This window comes from Chionomys nivalis, chromosome 23, assembly GCF_950005125.1.
Source record: "Chionomys nivalis chromosome 23, mChiNiv1.1, whole genome shotgun sequence".
Lineage (NCBI taxonomy): Eukaryota > Metazoa > Chordata > Mammalia > Rodentia > Cricetidae > Chionomys > Chionomys nivalis.
In genome coordinates this window covers 869,526-891,063 of record NC_080108.1, presented here as the reverse complement: position 1 = coordinate 891,063, position 21,538 = coordinate 869,526, and the positions used below count along the sequence as shown (strand labels likewise).

The 21,538-nt window shown below is 51.0% G+C and overlaps 1 protein-coding gene across 4 annotated transcripts in view; it reads left to right on the top strand.

Moving 5' to 3' along the window:
• Arrb1 (arrestin beta 1) overlaps positions 1-21,538 on the top strand; it is a 70,988-nt gene that overhangs the window by 24,689 nt on the left and 24,761 nt on the right. For 3 of the 4 annotated variants that reach the window (XM_057755905.1, XM_057755904.1, XM_057755907.1), the window contains exons 1-2: positions 17,655-17,885; positions 20,487-20,517. In XM_057755905.1, coding sequence (XP_057611888.1) covers positions 17,830-17,885; positions 20,487-20,517 — 87 coding nt within the window. In that variant the 5' untranslated portion in view covers positions 17,655-17,829. Of the gene's footprint in view, positions 1-17,654; positions 17,886-20,486; positions 20,518-21,538 lie in introns of those variants that run through there. The other variant, XM_057755906.1, reaches the window with a different exon arrangement.

Here is a 21,538-nt window from a genome sequence, read left to right as displayed (position 1 = left end):
GGCTGGGGCTTCCTCAGAGGCTAGGCATTCATTCCCCCAATCAGACCATTTGTACACCATTATAGGTTTTGATTTGGTGCTAATTCTGCTGTGTTGTTGCTCAACCCAGACCGTGGATCTGGGGTTAGGGCAGTGTTAGGTACGTGAGTAGGGTATGAGGAGTAGGCGTTAGGCCACGCTGTCTCTTCCACCTCCGAGCTGGCGGAGGCTCCAGCCCCAGGGCCAGCATCTCACCCTGGTCCCTAAGGCCCTAGGTTCTTGTCCTGTCTCCTTCCTCACAGGTCCCTGCCTGCCAGGAATTCTGTTTTGATTGGAAGGAGGCAAAGCGGAGGAGTTTGCGTGTCTGGCTGCTTCCTCTCTCTTTCTCCTCCCTTCCTCCCAGTGGCGCTCAAGATGTTTCCTCTGCCATCTGACTCCACTTCGGCCTGAGTCCTCCAGCAGCGACCGTGTCTGCTTGGAGCTTCTGTGGGCTGTGGCTTTCCATAGTGAACCTTGATGCCTTCCACCCTTTGAGGGACCCATAGAGCAAGTCCTTCAGGGTGGGGGCGGACTACCTGCTTTCTCCTCAGCATAAAACTCGCACCTGCAGAGGAGGCTCCTGGTCATCCCAGGACTGATCTGGGTGGATTTTGGCTGTGCCTTTTCTCTCTAGGACCTCTGATTTCCGGAAAGGCTCATAATGGCCTCGTTCTCATTTGGTAATAGTTTGGATCTGTCTCACCCAGCATCTCTACTCCAGGCCTGAGGGCCATGGGAGGCCTTGTCCCCAGCCTCTGCAGAGACCTGGCATGTAGGAGCTCAGAACAGATCCCTAGCCCAGGTTCCCTCACTGGTCTTGTTGGGTGTATGTTCACATGGAGAAAGCAGAGCCACACCCTGGCTTGAGAGAGCCAGGACTGAACTTTTTATCCTCAGCTCTTTGCACTGTGTGTGTGTGTGGGGGGGGAGTGCAGCTACTTAGTAAATCTGGTGGAGGAGCAACCAGGGAAGCTGAGCTGGTTAGGGCAAACAAGGGCCTCAGGGAGCTCTTGCCAGAGGAGGTAGAGCTGGCATGAGTTTTGAAGGTAGGCCAGATGGGAAAGGCTTCCCGTGCAATCAGAGCAGCCTATGTAAACTCTGTGAGGTGTCCCGATGCCCAGGGTATGTGTGCAGCAGGGGCAGGAGGGGAGGCTGGAGAGAGAGATCCAGATGTGGACAAAGGTCTGGTCTGATGATGGGCACCCTGAACTGCCAGAATGCTGCACTGGCTTCCTCAGCTGGTCTCTGGCTTCTGTACTACAGGCCTGGCCTTGAGGGGCAGCTGGCAGTGGAGAGGGAAGGGAGGGTTTGTGGCTTTGAGGGCCTGAGGACGTCTGAATACCTTCTGGGGTTTGGCTGTGCTTTCTGAGTGAGCAGGATGTGGGATAACAGCAGTGACTGAAGCAGGTTTTCACCCACAGGTGAGATGGAGCCGTGAGGCCTCCGTTATTTTCTGGGGGTGACCGGGCATTTTGCTGCTTTGGGGAGTTCAGTTACCTCTATAATGAGGGCAGAGGGTCTGTCTGTCCAGAGAGCTAGGAAAAATAAGCAAGGCAGTCTGGGGAAAGATTTCCTTTCTTTTTCTCTGTTCCTTCCTGTATTCTGTTCCCCTCATACTCTGGTTCTGTACAAGGCTGACGCCTGAATACAGTTTGAAGGATACTGGGATTCCTCAGGCCTGACATCTTGGTTCTCTGTATCTCTGGTCCACACACAGCATCTCCTTTTCTAAAATGCAGCTTCCAGGGCTGGGTTGATGGTTCAGTGGGCAAGGTGCTTGTGAAAGCCTGAGGACCTGGGTTCAGATCCCCAGGTCCCCCATAAAAAGTTGGGCATGAGCCTGCAATCCTTGGAAGGTGGAGGCAGGCAGATTCCTGGTGCTTGTTCAAGTCCAGCCAGTCTAGCTGGAATTAACGAGTGAGTGAGAGAGACACCTGACACTGACCTCTGGCCTGCATACACACGCACGTGTAAAACGAAACAGCTGCTGGGTGGTGGTGGTGCACGCCTTTAATCTCAGCACTCGGGAGGCAGAGGCAGGCAGATCTCTGTGAGTTCGAGGCCAGCCTGGTCTACAAGAGCTAGTTCCAGGCCAGGCTCCAAAGCTACAGAGAAACCCTGTCTCGAAAAACAAAAACAAAACAAAAAAGTAACAGCTGAAAAAGAAAAAAAAAAAGAAAGAAAGAAAAAGAGAAAAAAAAATCCCAGCATCCTCTACGGATGCTGAGTAGGGGCCAGATTTTCTTCAACAAGTCTTTCGTGTCCAGCCCCTTCCTCATATGTGACACCCAATGCCTCCCAATACCCTTTGGGATTTTTGCCTTTGAACATTCCACAGGGAGTCGCCTGGCATTGCTGATGGAGGGGGGCAGCTCCACGGGAGGCTGGGAGGTGCCAGGATCTGTAGTCAGAAGGGTTCCCCAGAGCTCTAACACAGCTGTTTCTGTCTTGACATCCACGTTTTCATTTGCACGGCCCCGCAAGTCGTGTAGCTAGCCTGAGGGCTGGTTCTACGGTTCTAGCTTAGCTGGGTAAGCAGAGGAGGTTCTCTCCCTCTCTGGGTCTCTGTCCTCATCCGTACAAGGGTCAGACCATCCCCTCCCTCCTGAGTGACTCCAAGGGCTGAATGTGCCAGGTGCATCTTTCAGCTCAAGCCAGTGCGAGGTGACCTCCTCATGCTGAGTGCCAGCACACCTCCTGGGTTACCTTTGCTGCTGCACAGATAGCGCCTTTGGCTTAGCGAGGGCCATATTCTGTGACCGCTAACAGGAGAGTACAGCACAGGGGTGTTCTGAGGAAGACAGGCAGAGCTAGGGAGGGAGTGCAGGGCCTGAGGGGTCACCAAGGGGTTCTTGAGGATTCTGAATGAGCAACCATACAAGATGCAGTGGTAGGACCTGGGTGTGGGGGCGCTGTGCACGCTAATGAAGCAACAGGTTCGACATATGTTATTTTTTATTTATTTATTTTTTTAATATTTATTTATTTATTATTATACAATATTCTGTCTGTGTGCATGTCTGCAGGCCCGAAGAGGGCACCAGACCTCCTTACAGATGGTTGTGAGCCACCATGTGGTTGCTGGGAATTGAACTCAGGACCTTTGGAAGAGCAGGCAATGCTCTTAACCACTGAGCCATCTCTCCAGCCCTGTTATTTATTTTTTACAGAAATTTACAGTCATCGATGAAGAGTCTTGAGAGAGGCTGAAGTGAGGAGAGGGAGGAGAGATGGGGTGATGAGCTGTGGATACCAGGGTGGGTCAGAGACTATCTCAGGGTCTCACCCCCCTGGTCTGGGTCCTTCCTAGACCACCTTGCTTTAGAAAGGGAGTGAACTCTACCCAGAGTTCCAGGAGGAGGAAGGAAGACAGCAAGCTTCCGCTCTGAAGGCGTGTACCCAGCAGGCAGTGTGGTGTGTGCTGTATGGGACCTGAGCGAGTGGTAGTCTTTCTCTGAGCCTTACTACTTCCTCACCCGAAATACCTTCAGTCTCCTTGGTAGATTAAAGATGTTTCTTTTCTTTTTTTTTTTTAAAGATATATTTATTTATTATGTATACAGTATTCTCAGTATTTGTCTGCATGTATGCCTGCAGGCCAGAAGAGGGCGTCAGATATCATTACAGATGGCTATGAGCCACCATGTGGTTGCTGGGAATTGAACTCAGGACCTCTGGAAGAGCAGTCAGTGCTCTTAACCTCTGAGCCATCCCTCCAGCCCCCAAGATGTTTCTTTTATGGTTCTGGAGGTCTGAAGTCTAAAATGGGTCAGCAGGACTGTGTTCCTTCTGGCGACCCCAGGGGAGAATGCTTTTACTCGTCCCCACTGGCGTCTAGACACCACCTGCATCCATTACTTCTGGCCCTGTCCTCCGTATCCAATGCCATCAGTAGAGTATCTTCCTGTGACTCTAAAGCTGTCTTTTCTCTCTGAGCCTGTGATTACTATAGGCCCGCCTACCCACATAATTCAGGAGCCCCCCCCCCCACACCCCATGCAAGATTTTTAACATGTGCTGCCCCTCTGTCTTATCTCAGGAGTAGGATGGGGTACTTTCTCCAACCTGCCATACATACCTGTGTTGTGTCAATTAATTCCTGGGACTCCCCCTTTCTCCTGTGTCTGAGTTTCTGTTTTTCCATTCGTAAAGTGAGACCCTGCCACTACCATGGCCTTAAGTTCAGGTCTGTGCTCCTGGCAGTGTGGGGCTCAGGAAACACAGACATTATCCTTGCCCCAAGGATGCCCCTCTCCTCCCTCCCTGGAGCAACCTCCTCTCAGTTCCTGGCCAGGAGCACTTCCCATCATTCCTGAGCCACTGATGGGAAAGGCTGAGCTAACTGCTCCCTGGGGAGGGTGAGGGGCAGAGGAAGGAGATGGGAGAGGCTGGCGGCCATGCACTTGATGGGAGAGCAAATTGACAGTGGAGGGTCGAGGTTATCAGTCCTCAGAGGCGCTGGAGCGAGGATTCATCCTTGTCTCTGGCAGAGATCTGCTGCTTGGCTCTGCTGGCTGCCCTTCTAGGGTGGGTCCCTTTTGACAGGCCCCAGAGCATGACTGTGTGTGTACAGGAGTTGTGGTAAGGGGGAGAGGAGAACCAGCGACCAGCAGGGCTGGAAGTGGGGGGTAGTTAAAGAACACAAGGCCCCCTGCCTCTCATAACAGACTGCAGCTCAGCTGGGCTCCGACTCGCCTCCCTCTGCCTAGAATTCAGTCTTGGCTTGACTTGCCTGGCTTGCTTATCTTCCTTCACCGAGCCTCTTTTTTCTCAATCACCGAAGTGTATGCACGCATGCAAATGTGAGTGTGTGTGTTAACACCACCATGGCTTGTGAGAGGCAGAACAAGGGTGACTTTGAATGGGTTGTGAATATGCTTCCTGCTAGGTCAGAGTGTCGAATGCATATGCATACCGTTTTAATGTATGCATTAAATGCATATGCATTAAATGTCTTCCGACATTGTCCTTCAAGTCCAAGCCTGGGGACAGCTTGCTCTCTGTAACGTTTAAACAGCCCTGTCCATCTCCATCTCACTCTGGAGTTACTGTCCTCCCCTGGGCAACCCCTCCTCTGGTGCCTTTGCTGGGCTAGCCACTGGGCTGTGTTTTCCCCCATCTCATGGCATCTGGCAGTCAGTCCCCTCTGGTTCTCAACAGCACTGTAGTGGAGGTATACCAGAGAAGGTTTGGCAAAAGGGACTGGGAAGTCGGCACTCTGGCTTCGGGTGGTAGGGACAAGACTAGGAAGTGGCTCAGCCACAGCCTGTCCCTTGAGCAGTCTTCCACGGCTGAACCAGTGTATGAAAGCGTAAGCTAGGGGATGTGCTGGACACACAGATAGCACCCGGTCGATGCTGGGTGACAGTGGGTTTTCCTGACTGCTGTCCTTATGTAATATTACATTGGTTTTCCCCACTTGATGGGCAGCCCTGAGGGCACCGTCCTCTATAGCCTTGGTCTTCTCTTATGCACGAAGTCGCCACACACTGAACTTGGCTTATTCTCCCAGTGCATGAAGACATCGATTTGTTCATTCTTGGGACCCAGATGAGGAGGGGTGTGGCGAGATGCTATGTGAGATGGTGCCAGGCTAGAGAGCTCAGCCTTTCACCTCGTCCGCTACTCACACCCATTCCTCCCGTGCGCCTCTCGGAGGGTTTGGGATCGCATGGTCTGTCTCTAGGCTGGGGTGGTAGAGTTGGTTCTGGGGGTGCTGCTTTGGACGGACTAGTGGTTGAGGGGGTCCGTGTGGCTCCTTACAGCTGGTTTCTCACCACCCCTCGGGACAAAAGTGAAACTGGCAAGTAGGGTGAAGGTTTGCAGTGGGTGTGGGGTGCTTCGTACCGAGTCCAGGGGAAGGTTTTGGAGGTGCTCTGAATGCTTCCCCCTGCTTACCACCATTCTTGGCCAGCTTCTTGGCACCCACCTCACTTCCAGGTCTCCGTGTTCTTAGAAGTAACGGAAAATCATTTCTTAAATATGTTCGATAATTCAGCCATGTTCTCCTAACGGTCTTGTGGCCTCCCCAGAATGCCTCATTCCTACTATCTCCTCAGCCGTCCAGGCTTTTGTGAGGTAGCATGACTCCACTGAGAGCCTCTGCTCCAGCTGAAGCCAAGAGAGACTTGGACCTGCCCCAGTCCACCTGGCGGGTCTGTTTGCTGTGGCGGTGTTAGTTTTATGGTCACGCATAGGACCCAGGCTCGTGCCAGAACTACGTGTCACACTCTAGGTAGCTAAATAGCAGGACTGTGATGCCACAGGCCCGTTAGATATCCCGCCTGTGCACTTTATATTTATCATTTATATTGTGTTCAGTGAGAGACAGGAGGATCTTGAGTTGAAGTCCAGCCTGGGCTACGTGAAGAGACTATGTCAACAAACAGATGCAGAAGATGGAGATGTAGCTTCAGAGTGCTCCCATATGCCAGGGCAAACAGCCAAAGGGACAATGCCTACAGAGAACTGTAGAGAGGTGCTCCCTCTGGAGGTGCACAAGCCCCCAGGAGTCAGTGCTCCTCACAGAGGAGCGAGTGGTCCTCTTGGGGTCTTCAGCCTCCCCAGCTTCCTTCATAGAGCATGGTGAGCAATACTTACATCCAGGGGAGACATAGAGGCTGGGTCTGGCAGGTTGGCCTTGCCTTCGACAGCCTCAAGGACTGTGGTGGCCTTCTCTCCTCTTCTCTGGATCCTGCTTCTCCTTCTATAAAATGAGACTATTGTTTTTGTTTTCATTGGAGTTGTCCAAAAGATGAGGCCCGAAAACCATGTAAAAGGCTCAACACCTGAACCATCGGTAGCCAGGAACTCTAAAAATCATTATGGGAGTTTTGTTTTCTAAATTCTAATAAAATTACTCGGTTTCAGAAGAGCTGACTGTGGTAATCTATGCTTGTAACCCCAGCGCTCAGGAGGCAGAGACAGGAGGACCTTGAATTCAGGTACAGCCTGGGCTACATAAGGAAACCATGTCAATAAATAAATGGGTAAATAAGTGGGGATGTTGTTCAGTTGTTAGATTGCTTGCTGAGCTTGCAAAGAGTTCTGGGTTTGGTCCTCAGCATCACAGAAACCGGATGTGGTGGCCTACACCTGTAAGCTCAGCCCTTGGCCGGTAGAGGCAGGCAGAGGAGGCATTCGCTATCCTTGGTTACATAATGAGTTTGAGGCCAGTCTGGGCTACATGAGACCCTAGACCAAAACTAAAAGTTTGAAAAGAGGGATAACTGTGATTTAAGATGCCTGAGAAACATTGTGTGCTACTCTTTTGGAGACCCTCTCACATCCTGAGCTGTACCATCCTGTGTCCGGTTATGAAATGTGTGGTTTGGAACAGAAAGGGAATGGGTTGTGTCTTTTTAGAAGCATCCAGTTCTTTTAATATCAGAAGCACTGTTATTAGTTTTAGTTTTTTTTGGCTGGTGGTACTGATTTACATGCAAGGCAAGTGCTCTGCCATTGGGCTCTAGCAGTTTTCAACTTGCACATTTAGTGTATGTGTGTGCATGTGTGTGCATGTATGTGTGCATGTGTGCATGTGCACACGTGCGTGTGTTGCGTGTACGTGTGTGTGTGGTTTGCATGTGGAAGTCAGAGGGTAACTTGGGGGAGTCAGTTTTGTCTTTCTACCATGTGTGTTCCAGGTTTGGCTACAAGCACCCTTGCTCTCTGATTCATTTTCCCAGGCTCTCCTTTTGACTTTTTGTTTTTTGAGACAGGGTTTCTCTGTGTAGCCCTGGATATCCTGGAACTCACTCTATAGACCAGGCTGGCCTCCAGATTAGATATCCTCCTGCCTCTGCCTCCCAAGTGCTGTGACTAAAGGTGTGCGCTATCACTACCCAGCTTCCTTTTGGCTTCTTAATCTGCCTTGACTGCTTAGGTCGTTCATTTCGTACTCTGTTACTTGGGTGAACTCTTTAACCGATGTGTTAGTTTCCAGTGGAGACAGTAAGAATGTATCAGGTGGTGTGTGTTGAAAGGGGATAACAACAGGTGCAGGCTGCTTGTTGAGTGTTAAATGAACTAATGAAGCATCTAGACTAGTGCCTGACTGTAGTAAACACGGCAGCATCTGTTTTGTAATGATTTCTGAGTCAGAAAAGTCTCCGATCATCACCAGAATGCAGCCGCTCTCTCCCGTGCATGTGTTCAGCTGACTTTCAGCCTGCTGGCTCTGGGCAGCTTGGGCCATGATCTTGGGGTCTGATTTCAGACCTTGCCCTTCAACCCCCTGATTGTACCTTCAGCCCGGGGTCCTCGACCTTTGCTTCCACCTCTGGTTTGGAACACATGAGCCTCAACTTGTCAACTTGTCAGAGGTGTTGCGTGGACTCTGTGGTCTGATGCTGACTAATAGGGGCTCCTGGAGTTGGCAGGAGTAGGGAGAAGACATGATGGCTGCGTGGGTCAGGGGCAGGGGTGTCACCCAGGGAAGGCCAGTGTTGCCTTCAAAGAGGAAGCTAGAATGGGCCCTCCTGTTCGTTCTTCCCAGTGCTGATGTCTATGTAGCCAGGAACAGGTGTAGCATCATTTGGAGACGGGGAAGTAACATTATTGGCTACAGGGACCTGACATATAGTTACATCAAGACCAGAGCTGAGTGCACAGTCTTGGTACCCCCTTTTCAGGGACATCTCCCCACAACTGCCACCATCCCTTCAGAAGCTGATAGTTTTGATGGACAGTTGATAGCCTTTGCCTAGACACTTGACCGGACTGCCTTAATAACATGAAGGTTTCAGTTTGGTTGAGGTGTGAATTGGAAGTTGGCATGGGACCCTGGGCAAGATTCCTTAAAATTCTTCTCTATGCCTTTGTCTGAACTGGTTTGTTCTGGAATAGCTGTGGGGCTGCAGGTCTGATGGAGGAGGGGAGCTGCTGGTCTGATGGAGTGCGGGGGAGGCATGTCCTGTCTAGTGTGACAGGGAAACTCAGCTCCTGCTCCCTGGAAGCCCTCTTGTCCGCATGAGGAACCATGACCTCTTTCCCTTAGGAGCTTCTAGTCTGATAGAGGAGTCATAGCCACGCCCCTCAGGGAGATGCTGCTTGGGGCCTGACCTCCACCCCCAGGAGGGACTTCTGTAGAACAGGCAGGTACACTTTGTCCTTGCACTCAACAGGTGGGCTCTGACTTTGGGATCCCTTCCACTGTCCGATTCCTAGAGAGTTCCGCCCCTCCAGATAGCCAGTAAGGAATGAGCCAGATAGTCAGGTATAAGAGCAAAGATGGGGAGCTGTAGAAGGAAGGATTCCTGCAGCCAGCGAGAATGATAGGAAGGCTTCCTAGGGGAGGTACCTTTCTGGTGGAGTCAGGTGTTGCCTGTGAGTCACCTCGCAAAGGGTTAACACGGAGAGGCTCCCTGCACCGAGGATGGGAAACTCGAGGGTCACTCAAGAAACTCATCTCCATGCAGTCTGTATTGCTGAGGTAGAGAGAGGTTCAGAGAGACCCTCACCACTGGCTGGCTGTGCACAGGCCAAGTTCTGCCAGCCCAGAGACATCCGCTGTCTATGGCCAGAGAAGCCCAGAGGAGGAGAGGAAACAGGACGCGTATCAGGAACGCCTTTTCCTTTTCTTTGTAACTGACCCTCATTTGGGGCTGGGGAGAGCTGTCTGCAGGGCTGGCTTGGCTGCTGCTGCCTACGGCCCCCAGTTCTGGGTCTCACTAAGGGGCCCTGCCTCTGCTATGCTCCTTCCTGGTCTTGCGCGGTGGTATCCCTGAGTCTTGAGGCTTGCGCCTGCAAAATGGGGTAAGACGTCTTCTCATCTGCTTGCCAGGAAACAGCTGTCTTCCTCTCCCTGTGGGTTTGTATCACTTATTCCTGGATCCCTAAGAGGTGCACAGAGCACATCCTCTGTCTGATGGCTCAGCTGGGCAGGGCAGGGCAGGGCTGGGCTGGGCAGCGCACACAGGGAAAGAGCAATATGGGAGGAATTGTGCAGGACTTGCCTGGGCATTAGTAGCGGTGTCTGGCAGGAGAGAAAGACTTGGGATTAGCTGTGTATGTGGCAGCCGACGAGCCCCAAGTGATGGAATTCTGCAAGGTGCCGATTGCTGCGGATTCTAGGAAGGACAGAGGTAAATTCAGCAGCAGAGTTATTCAGAACTAGGTGTGAAGCAGCACTGACCAATTGCTTGGCCAGAGCCTTCAGGGACGCGGAAAGGGGACATCTGAGCTTGATGCTTCCTGAGAGGAGGTTGAGATGTTTACTTTAGGAGGCTGGCGTTGGAGGAGTGGGGATGGGTGAACCATAAAGGATGAGAAGAGGGTGGGGCATCAGGAAGACTACCTTTCCTTGGCTTTCTCATGGTTGCAGTTACTCCTTTATGGGGTAGAAGACTACTCGTAGGAGTATGTGTGTGTGTTTATGTGTCGTATGGGTAGTGTGTGTCAGGAGGGTGTGTGGTAGCAGCCTGTAATGTGTGCACAGTGTGGTTAGTGTGTCATGTGGTGTGCCTATGTGGAAGTGTGAGAGTGTCTGCTGATTGCATAGTTTCTGTGTGTGTGTATGTGTGCATGCATGTGTGTGTATGCCCGCGTGCATGTGTGTATGCATGTGTATGTGTGCATGCATGCACGTGCATGTGTGTGTGTGTGTATGCACATGACCATGATCTGGTCCTTACATGCTGCTGGTACCTAGTCCCCCCGTCCCACACACCTGTATTGGAGCTGGCCTAGAGGGCATTCTACCTCACTTGGAGCTACACCCAAGCATTGCCCTAAGGACCACTGACTCATTGGAAGACAATGAAAGTGGTGGTGGGTGATTTCAGCCCTTACCTTTTCTGTAGAGCAAATTTTCCCACTGTGGAGTTTGTGCTGCCAGTGTGATTGCCCTTGGGTGTAGTGTTGAGAGTGCTGAACAGGAGGCACTACTCCATAGGACACAGTAGACCCCACTAACCTCAAGAAAAGAAGAGAAATTCAGTAAGAGGATATGGAAGTAAGGGGGCTGAGTATGGTTTCCTTGTTTCTAAGGTAATTTATTCAGTCGTAGTGTGGACGGAAACTTGTTGACCTATATGGGCTTGCAGTGAGAGCCTTTGCTAGGTATGGGTCTGCCCTGTGCACAGGGCAGGCAGCTGGAAACAAAAAATGACCACGTGTTCCAAATGTCCCCTGTGCTAAAACTCACTCCTAGCTTAGAACCCCTCATGATGGGTGTGACAATAAGCTCAGAAATTACCAGAACTGTGGTGCGTGCTGGGCAGCTCTCAGACATCTGGAGAAGCCAGCTCCAGATCACGGCAGGCACCATGAGCAACTTCTTCCTCAGGACCAGAGCTGTCCTTTAGACTGTAGGCCTCTGTCCGCATGGAGACCCTGGTAGCAGGGGGGCTTTCAGCTCCCTGACTGGCCACAGCATGGCTTCCACAGGCAGAGAGGACAGAGCCTCTGTGCTGGATCCCTGTGACATCTCCTGATCGGTGAGAAAGAGAGAAGGTGATGCTTCTGAATTTGTCTTTGCATTTAATATACTGACAGACGTGGGGATGAATGAGTGTCACCCAGAGGCAGAGGCTGGAGGAACAGGAGTTCAAGGCCATCCTAAGCTACATAGTTGAGTTTCAGACTAGCCCAGAGCTGGGTTTAGTGGTGGACACTTTTAACCCTAGCACTCGGGAGGCAGATCTCTATGAGTTCAAGGCTAGTTTGGTCTAATATAACGAGTTCTAAGACAGCCAGAGTTACATAGTGAGACCCTCTCTCAAACCCCTGTGAGAAAAGAAAAAGAAAAAGACTAGCCTGCGGTGTATGAGAACTTATCTCAAAAAATGGAGTAAGAATTTTTCACTGTGAAAACCAGGGGCCAGCGGTCTTGTGTGTGGCGCCCTGTTGGTACAGGCTCCTCTGAGCTGAGCGTCTGTTAGACACATCCTGATGTGTAGACCATCAATCCTAACTTACTATGTGGCTAGGTCCCATGTTTCTGGTCCTCAAACTCAGAGCTTGTCTGTTACTGGTTCAGTTATCCACTCATCCAGAGTATTTGCCAAGCACCAACTATGCACAGAGGAAAACAAGCGTGGGAGGAGGAGCCAATTCCTGGCCTTCTTTCTCATCTGTGAGAGTTGATTTTGATGGCCAACTCACTGTGTAGGATCATGAGATTAAGTGGGGTCATGCTGATCAGGTTTATTAAGACCTGTGCACTCTCAATGACACTATCCTGGACTGTATACAAAGCAGAGAGAGAGCTGAGCACAGGCATCCATTACCTCGGCTTCCTGACAGTGGTTGCTGTGTGTGCTGCTGCCTCAGGCTCCTGCAGCCTCCACCTCCCCGTCAGATGCCTGTGAACTGAGACGGAATCAACTCGTCGTCCTTAAGGTGGTTTTGCCAGGGTGGTTTATCACAGCAACCAGAAAAGAAAGACAATGTCACTGGTGTCCCTGATGGCTGGTGTGGGTACTGAGAGGACCCTAGGGAAGAGAGAAAGGTTCTGATATGGCCGGGTGCACGGCTACTCCCTATTACCCTCCCACTGTGCCTGTGAGTGAGGAGGGTTTGATTTGTTTGTGGAATGTCTGCCTTTGCATCCCATCTACATTGTAGGTGCCCTGGAGGCACACAGGGCACTTGGACCCATTCCCTGAAGGGGGTCTGTTTTTTCCTCAGTCTGATAACACAGTATTATCTTTAACAGTCTTCTCTCCTGCTGGGATGGTTACTTTCTCACCTGAGGGTATTGGTGTGGCCCGGGTAAGTAAGATGATGACATAGGAAGGATACTGCCAGTAATGCCCCCTCCTGTTAAGGACTCTATAATAGATAGGTCTCCCTGTTATTCCCAGGGGCATGGCGGGTGGTCCTCTGTACCCTCGACACAGGGGAGGGGGCCTCAGAGAGGATGGGAGACTGGAGTCAGGTGCCTGAATTTTTGGACCCTTTCTTTTGTCCCTTCCTTTCTGTCTCTCCTTAGCCCTCAGGAAGGCGAGGCAGGCTCAGGCTGTCTGTTGGTGCCATTGTGTTCAGATGCCAGGCAGCTTGGTAAAATTTGCATTAGTCTTTGGTTTGCCTTTCTCCAGTGGCTTAGATCCCCAGAAGATGGGCTGTGATGTCCTTTGTTCAGGGGACAGAGTCTAGTCCATGTACCCCATGATTGTCCTACCCCATTTCCTCACCAGTCCAGATAATGGTCAGATTATGTGAGTAAAGACTGGTAAATTACAGCTAAATCTGACAGAATCCCATCCATGGCCCCCAGCCCTCAGGCCTACTAGAACCACTCTATGCCCAGGGCTGTGTCAGGCCCAAGGGCATCCTTGTGAAGTTTTGAGACATCTCTGACAGAAGCCAGGGTGGCAGAAGTCCAGGGTGCCCGTTCTAGGCTGGTTGGGACACAGTGGCAAGTCTGAGCCAGTCTTCTGGCTCCAGTGCGGGAGCTGCTTCTCCCCCCACCCCCAGGCTTTGGTTTCTCCACCAGGGCTGTGCTGTGACCTCTCAGGCCCCCAACCGTGGGGAGGTCTGTGAGATGAGGTGACATTTCCTGTCTCCCCTCCCGGCTGACCCGAGAAGCAGGTGGGCCAAGCACGTGAGGCATTCCATTCCCTCACAGCAGACAGCAGACAAGCCCAGCACAAACAACTCCTCCCAGGGAGAATATCGTAAGGCCCTCAGAGTCTCTGCTGCCACTGCCACCTGCTCCTCACACCTCCCTGCTCCCTGATGGCTGTTCTCACACCCGGGAAAGTGGGTCAGAATGTAGGGCGGCTGCGTCTGAGAAGCAATGCCCCCTTGCATAGTCCCTACCCCACCTAACTGAGCCAATACTGCCATAGGGGTAGGAGCAGAGATGGGGCTGGGGGCAGGGACAGATGCAGGGGGAAGCTGTGAATTCAAGGGTGTGTCTGTATCCATTCTTCCTCTCTCTCATTGCCTGTGGCTCTACACTGCCTTCTAGATGTGCCCCAAGTGTCTCAGCCCAGCACTCAAGGCCCCTCATGGCTAACTACCTGCTGTGTTAAGACTCGGTTGTGCTTAGAGATGGCCCACGACTCTCTTGGAACCATGGGCCCCTCTCTAGCTCAGCTTGCCCTTCTGGGGTTTTCTGAGGCACCGGGGAAACTCTCCAGCTATGCCCAGATACTCTGAATCTTTCAAACACTCAGGGACCTCAGCCACCTTCATCTTTGTGTCTGGAAACTGACCCCTGGCCTCTCCCCCACCACACACACTGCTTTCAGGGTTTCTCTATGTTGTGGCCTGGGTCAGTTTTTCATCCCATTTTGTGACCGAATAATATTCCATTGTATCTGTCTGCCACGTTTAAAAAATACATTCACTTTCTCATCAATCAGACATTTCTCCCTCTGTGGCTGTGTTAAAGGACGCTACTGTGGACATCCAGGGGTCTATACCTAGGAGTGGACCAGATGGGTCACATCTGAACTCAGTTTAGCTTTTTGGAGGAGTTGTCTGCCTTTCAAAGTGGCTGCGTCGCTGTTGGCTGATTGGTGTGTGTGTTGTGTGTGTGTGTGTGTGTGTGTGGTGTGTGGTGTGTGTGTGTGAAACAAACTCAGGTCCTTTGCAAGAGTAGCAACTGATCCTAACCATGGAGCCATGTCTTCAGTTCTCTTTTGCTTTCTTGATAGTAACTCCTTTAGCATAAATACTTGGTTTATTTTTCCTACCTTTAGTTACTCATAATTTTGGTGTCAGATTTAAGAAATTATTGCCTCTGGGTGATAATTTGGTACACCTTTTAACCAATCCCAGCACTCGGGAGGCAGAGTCAGGTGGATCTCTGGACTCAAGGCCAACCTCGTCTATAAAGTGAGATCCATAACAACTCAGACTACACGAAGAAATACTGTCTCAAAAAACAAAACAAAGAAAAGTTATTGCCAAATTCAAGGACGTGAAGATTTACATAGTTGATAGTTTCTTTAATGGTTTCATGGCAGTAGTTTTTACATTTGGGTTTTGGTCCATTTTGAGCCAGTTTTGTATGAGGTATGAGGTAGGGGCCTCATCTTATTTCTTAGCACGTAGACCTCTAGTCCTTCAGGTGTTTGCTGGAAAGACTATTTTAGCAGGTGTGGTGGTTCACTCCTACAAGGTTGAGGAACGAGGACCTGGAGTTTGAGATCAGTCTGAGATACAAAGAGAGAAAGAAAGGAAGGACAGAAGGAAGGAAGACAGACAGACAGAAAGAAAAGAAAAAAAAGGCTATTTTTTCTCTTCACCACCTTGTTTTAGTTCTCTTGCCAAAACTCATAAAAATGCCATAATTTGAATATAAATAAATATAAATTGCCACAAATATATGGGTTTATTTCTGTACTGTTAATTATCTTTTATTGATCTATATGTCTTTAATACCATACAACCTTAATTGCTCCTTCACTAAAATAACTTATTGTTTTTAATTATGTGTTTTTCTGCATATGTGTGTGCAGGTGCTTGATGAGGCCAGAGGAGTCAGGCAGCCCTGGGACTAGAGTTACAGGTGGCTGGGAGCCACGTGATGTGGGTGCCGGGGTTCAGCTCAGGTCCTCCGGAAGAGCAGTATGTGCTCTGAGCCACGGAGTCAGCCCTTTAGCCCCCTTAATCACTGTAGCTTTGCAGCCAGTTTTGAAATCAGGAGTCTAAGGCTTCCAGATTTGTCCTATTCTTTTCAAGACTGTTTTGGCAATCCTGCTCCCTTGAATTCCCCTGTGAATTTTAGGATCACTTTATCATAGGCATTCCCCGTCTTAGGTTCCAGCTGGTCTGCGGCAGTAGCAAATGTCTCAGGATTTTAAATTTTATTTCGTTTTCGTTTTTTTTTTTTTTCTTTCTTTTTTTTTTCTTTTTCTTGAGGCAGGATTTCTCAGCGTAGCTTTGGAGTCTGTCCGGGAGCTCGCTCTGTAGACCAGGCTGGCCTCCAAGTCACAGAGATCCATCTGCCTCTGCTTTCGAGTGATGGGATTAAAGGTGTGGGCCACCACCGCCCAGCTCAGGATTTCATATTTTAGAATTATGTATCTGACAAGACCCAAGCTCTCTGTCTGTCTTAGCATGTAGCAGAAAATCCAGAACACTGCTAAATTTGGCAGTAGAAGGAAAGATAGCATGGCAGACAAGCAATGCTTTACCCCAAGATGTCTGGACCCTACCTATTCCTTGGAGCCTCTGAATGCTGTGCTGTGTGGCCATGGGTGATGATGGTTACAGATGGGCTTCAGGCTGCTGATTGGATGGCCTTAAAATAGAGAGATCTCTCTGGATTACCCATGGGCCCCGTGTCATCTCAAAGGTCCTTAAAAGGAAAGTGAGGGCAGATCTGAGTGATACAGTATAGTGAGTCGCTGGCTTTGAAGGTGGAGGGTGGAGGAAGCTTCTAGAAGCCAGAGAAAGCGGGAAGCAGATCTGCCCCTAGAACCTCCAGAAGGAACCAAGGACTTCTGACTGCTGACATCTTGATTTTAACCCAGGGAGGCCCACTTTGAACTTCTGGAGCACAGAACTATAGATAAATAGTTATTTAAAGCCACTGAATTTGTAATAGCAGCCACAGAAAAATGAGTATGAAGGATTTGGGGGGCCCATGGACAGCCTCTTCTGTGCATTTGGCTGGAAGTGGCATGTGGCATGTGTACTCCCACAGGGTAAAGGGAGATGCTTGGCATCCCACACATCCAGCCTCAGGGAATCAGAATCCTGGTGCCCATGGGAGTATCTATTACATCTTCGTTGCCTGCGGCACTTGTTTCTATATTCTAGTCCATTTCATTTCATTAAAAAACAAAAACTGAAGATGGGTGTAGTGGCAATCAGGAGACGGAGGCAGGAGGATCTCTGATTTGAGGCTAGCCTGGTCTACATAGTAAGTTTCAGGACAGCTAGAGCTACGTTATGAGACCCTGTCTTGAACACAAACAATCAACCCCAAAATATAGTCAGGCATAGGAGTGCACGCCTCTAAACCCAGCACACGGGGGGTGGGGTGGGGAGCTGAGGCAGTAGGATCACCGTGAGTCCGAAGACCTGCCTGTCTGTATTGTTAGTTCCAGGCCAACCAGGATTACATAGTAAGACCCTGCCTCAAAAAAAGATCTCCCTGTGTGTTTAATGTATGTGCTTGTGCACACGTGTGAATGTGGAGACCAGATGTCAGCCACAGATGTCTTCTATCAATCTTAGTTTTTGAAACAGGGTCTCTCACTAAACATGGAGCTTTCTCTGAACCCAGAGCTCTTTATGTAGGCCAGATCGCGGGGCCAGAGGACCCCACCCCTACCCCAGGATCTGCCTATCTTTGCCTCCCCAGGGCTGGGGTTACAGGTGCACACTGTCATAATCAGCTTTTATGTTGGCACTGGGGATTCGAACTCAGGTCTCATGCTTGTGAGGCAGGAGATTTATCACGGAGCCATCCCTTTGTCCCCTAATATTTTAAATATACTTCCTAACCAACCCATGAGTTGCAACCTCTGGTTTGGACAATGCTAATCTCCAGCGCCTCTTTTGCTCTGGCTTCGTGGACCACAGGATATTGTCCTGGGCACAGGTGATTGGGCCAGGGGGTGGGATACCTAACCAAAGCTGACCAATCAGATTCCTCTCCTGGGAATTTGGAATTGGGCCATTCAGTCAGTTAGCAGCGGGAAGCTGAGTGAGAGGCAGGGAAGAAACAGGGTTGGAGTGTGAGTCACATGCGAGCCCAAAGGATGGAGGAGCAGAAAAATCCCTGAGTAAGCGGAGCGCGCTGGTCCACAGAGACAATGGAGCAGCCGCACAGACAGCCTCGCAGCCAGGAGGACCTGCAGCCCCAGAAGGAGCGGTGGAGACAGGGAGATACAGCTTGAGGCTCCGATGGCGTCCCCATTCCCAGCCCCGGTCCCAGCGCATCCTGCCTGCTCATCCTTCCCGTGAGATTTTGGACCTCCTCTTCTTTCTCTTGAGCTATCCCGAACCTTCACCAGGAAGGACACTGCTGGCCTTTCTCTTTGGGGAGCCCAGCTGTGACGGAGGCTCAGGTTGTGGAGTACAGGCAGGGCTGGGGGTGGGACCAGATGGAACTTCAAGGCTGGCTGGGATCATGGGTTTATGTTCAATTGGTGCCCTCCATAGGCAGAGAGGTCTGTGTGGTGTTGCCCATGTGGGGCTGTGGGAACTGAAACTACCCCATGGAGCCTCTTTTCCCCGATAGTTAGGGGTAAGAAGTGGGTGGAGTTTTGAGCGGCGGTGCTTGGGTGCTTGCGACGCCAGGGACTGGCTGAACCTCGATGGTGACTGCTTCCAGCCTCAATTTCTGCATCTTTGAAATGGGGTTGTCCGTGATCAGCTTTGTCCTGGGAAAAGTACTTAAAGGCATGAGTGGAGAATAACAAACACCGGCGGCGAGTGAGGCAGCTGGTCTTGTTGTTTGAGGAAGCCGCAAGAGTCCTGGCTTCCTGAAGGAGGTGGCCCCTGGTGCTGACTAAGGTGGTGACAGGACATTCCCCACTGATGCCTGTGCTTCCTGCCCCTCACCCTAGTCACCTTTCCTTCGTTTATTCCTCTCCCCCCTCCCCTCTGGTCTGTTCTTCCTGCCTTTTTGAAACATAGATTTAGGAAACAGTGGGTTGGATTAAGGCAACAACCAATCCCTGGAGGCTCAGTCCAAAATGGGTCTGGGTCCTGACCTAGTCCCTTGTTTGCTGTGCTCTTGGGTAAGTTAATACATCACTTGAAGCCTCCAGTTAATTAGCCGTGGAGCGGGAGTTCGCATCTGTTTTACTATGAGAAACGATTAGCTGCTCTGTAGAGTTTCCCTTCCCCTCCTCCTTCCCTCTTTCCTGATGCTGAATGTTGTTCCTCCTGGCCTTTTCCTTTCCAGCAGCCACTGGGGTGGCTTCCCTCACTTGCTTGTTTATGCTGTCGGGGTGTGAGATCTTTCTTTTCCCTCAGAGTCCTGACTACCAAGGGCTGTAGGCGAGTGAGGAGGCACAGGGTTTTCACTCATTCTGTTTCCTGGAGAAACATGGAGCTCCTAGCCCCTAGCTTGGAGTTGCTGGTTCGGAGTAGTGGTCCGCATTTTTTCCCCTTACTTTAACAATGATCACACCCAGGCCAGTTGTGGCGTCTTCACACTTCCAACACTGATAAATATTAATGAGGAGAAGAGGCTCCTAGGGCCCCTAGGGGAGCACTTGGGGAGATGTTGGGCCAAGTTCTCCTTTGTAAGCAATACTCAGACCTGTCAATACTCCCTGGGCCCCAGAAGGGAGGGTGAGGCAGGGCCAAGGCTGTGGAGACCCCACAGAATCACAAGCCTGGAGGCCTGCAGATCAGCTTCTGGGAAGGATTGGGGTACACCTTGCTGAACCTGGGGGAGCTATTTCACCTTTCTGGTCTGTCTGATCTCTCTCTGCTTCCAGCTTTCTTTCTGTGGCTCTCTTTTCCTCCCACCTCTTTATCTTTTATTTTCATACCTGAATGTCTCCTCTCTTCACACCCCCTTCCCTTTCTTTCAATACCCTTCACCCCCAACTCCCCAGCTCTCACTTTTTTTTCTGCCTTGCCTCCATCATGGCTGATAAATTGTGGGCTCCATGACAGTATGTGGGTGAGGGAGACTCAACCTCCCAGACACAGCTCTGGCAGGGGGAAAGGGTTGCCATGGAAGGCAAGTGGCACCCTTCAAGATCTAGAGACTACATTACCCCCTGACCTCACACCCAGTGCTCTGATGTGTGAGCATATGCATCCCCTCCCCCAACCCCCGCATTCCTGTGCCTCTGTCCTTCAGTGAAGCAATGCCGTTCTTTTATTTATCTGTTCAACAAGTATTTATTGAGCTCTTGCCACCTGCTATCATTTAACACATTCGTTGAACAATAGTGAGGTGTGTCCCTGTGTGCTTGGGATGCACCTGTAGCTAGGAGAGAGTGTCCACTGTTGCGGAGTGGGCGTGCTAGCAGACAGGCAGGGCGAGAGTAAAGTGTATGGTCAGTCAAGGGGTCATTGGCAAGAAAGGAAGAATGGATCAAGAGAAGGACTGGGGGACTGGATGTCAGGGGTTGATGGCAGGAACGTTGGGAAAGTGGATATTTGGGAAGAGAATAGGGTAAGGGAAACTTGGAGCAAAGGCTTTGTGCAGACATCACCTGGTGGACAAGGAACAAGGAACAGGGGCTGGAGAGCAGTGAGGCTGGAGGCTAAGGGAGAGTAGCAGGAGGTGACACAGGGAGGGGAAGAGGTGAGGCCAGATCACTGGGACCTTGCAGGAGTGTGAAGGTTTTCCTGTGTGCAAGTTGGGTAGAGTTGTGTCTTCCTCAGCTCACTCTGAGGACTGCAGGCGGGCTGCAGGCCGCTGGCACTCACCCTAGGAGAGGCAGAAGGAAGGAAGCTGTCCCGCACTGAAGCTTTGCTGGTACCTGTGGGACACTCAAGGCCTCTTTATCTATGACCCTGCCTCAGGGTCGCCTGCAAGAGATTGGCTGGGCAGAGTCCATTAACCCTAGCTTCGCCTTTCTTTCTCTCCACAGAGTGTTCAAGAAGGCAAGCCCCAATGGCAAGGTGAGTCTGTAGTGTGTGCCGGCTCCTCACTGTCCCCACAGTCAGGGAGTCTCTCTGTGGACCAGGAAAGGAAGCAGTGTCTCCAGGGAGAGACGGGCTGACCCAGCTCTGTCCTCAGGAGCCCTCAGTTCAGATGGGGTGTGTATGTGGGGGGCTCCCTAGAATCTTATGTGTGGGCTTCAGGGAGCCCCCAGCTGGAGAGAGATGGACAGGCCTCTCCTGAAGAGACATCAGAGACTGAGATAGCTGGCCATAGTGACGCCATCGAGTCCCCTGGTGTGAGAGGTCACCGTGTCTCCAAGGCCTCCCAGGGCCCGGGCTTCTTGCTTGCTTGCTTGCAGAGGCTGCAGGATGTATCCTGTTTTGCTCTCTGTTCAGCAAACAGGCAGTACTGACATCTATGCCAGGTCTGGGCTGGGTCTGCTGGGGGTCAGCAGAGTGCTGAGATAAAAGAGGCACGGTGCTCACAGTGCAGGAATGGGTCATGTCACACAGAATGCCAAGTAGGATGCTGGGATGCCCAGAGACCGGAAGACCTTGCCTGGGGTGTGTTGTCAGCCATGGCTTCCTCTGGAGGTGACACGGTTCTAAGCAAAGCTAGGGGAGAAGGGGGAACTCTGGGGTGGAACATAAAATCCAAGGAAGAGTGGGACGTCCCAGGCCAGTGAGTCTCCAAGTGAACAGAAGGAACAGAGCTGAGGATGACGCAGGGCACATGACAGGTGTCCTCTGGCCAGGCTTAGCGGCTCACGCACCTGGGTTACCTGTGCACATCTGTATCTCCATTTGAAGTTCCTAGCAGACATCAATAATCATCTTTTAACCTTTCCTGCTGAGCCAGGCTGTGTCCTATCTCAGGTTCCTTGGCAATCCAGGGCCCCAGGCATCCCAGACCAGTCAACTAGATTTGGTACTGAGAATGAAATCCATCTGTCATCCTTACCCTCTGGACACAGGGAAATGGTTAAAGGGCTTTCAGAAAGGCCCAGCTGTCTGAAACAGCTGCTTGCTCAGATTTTAG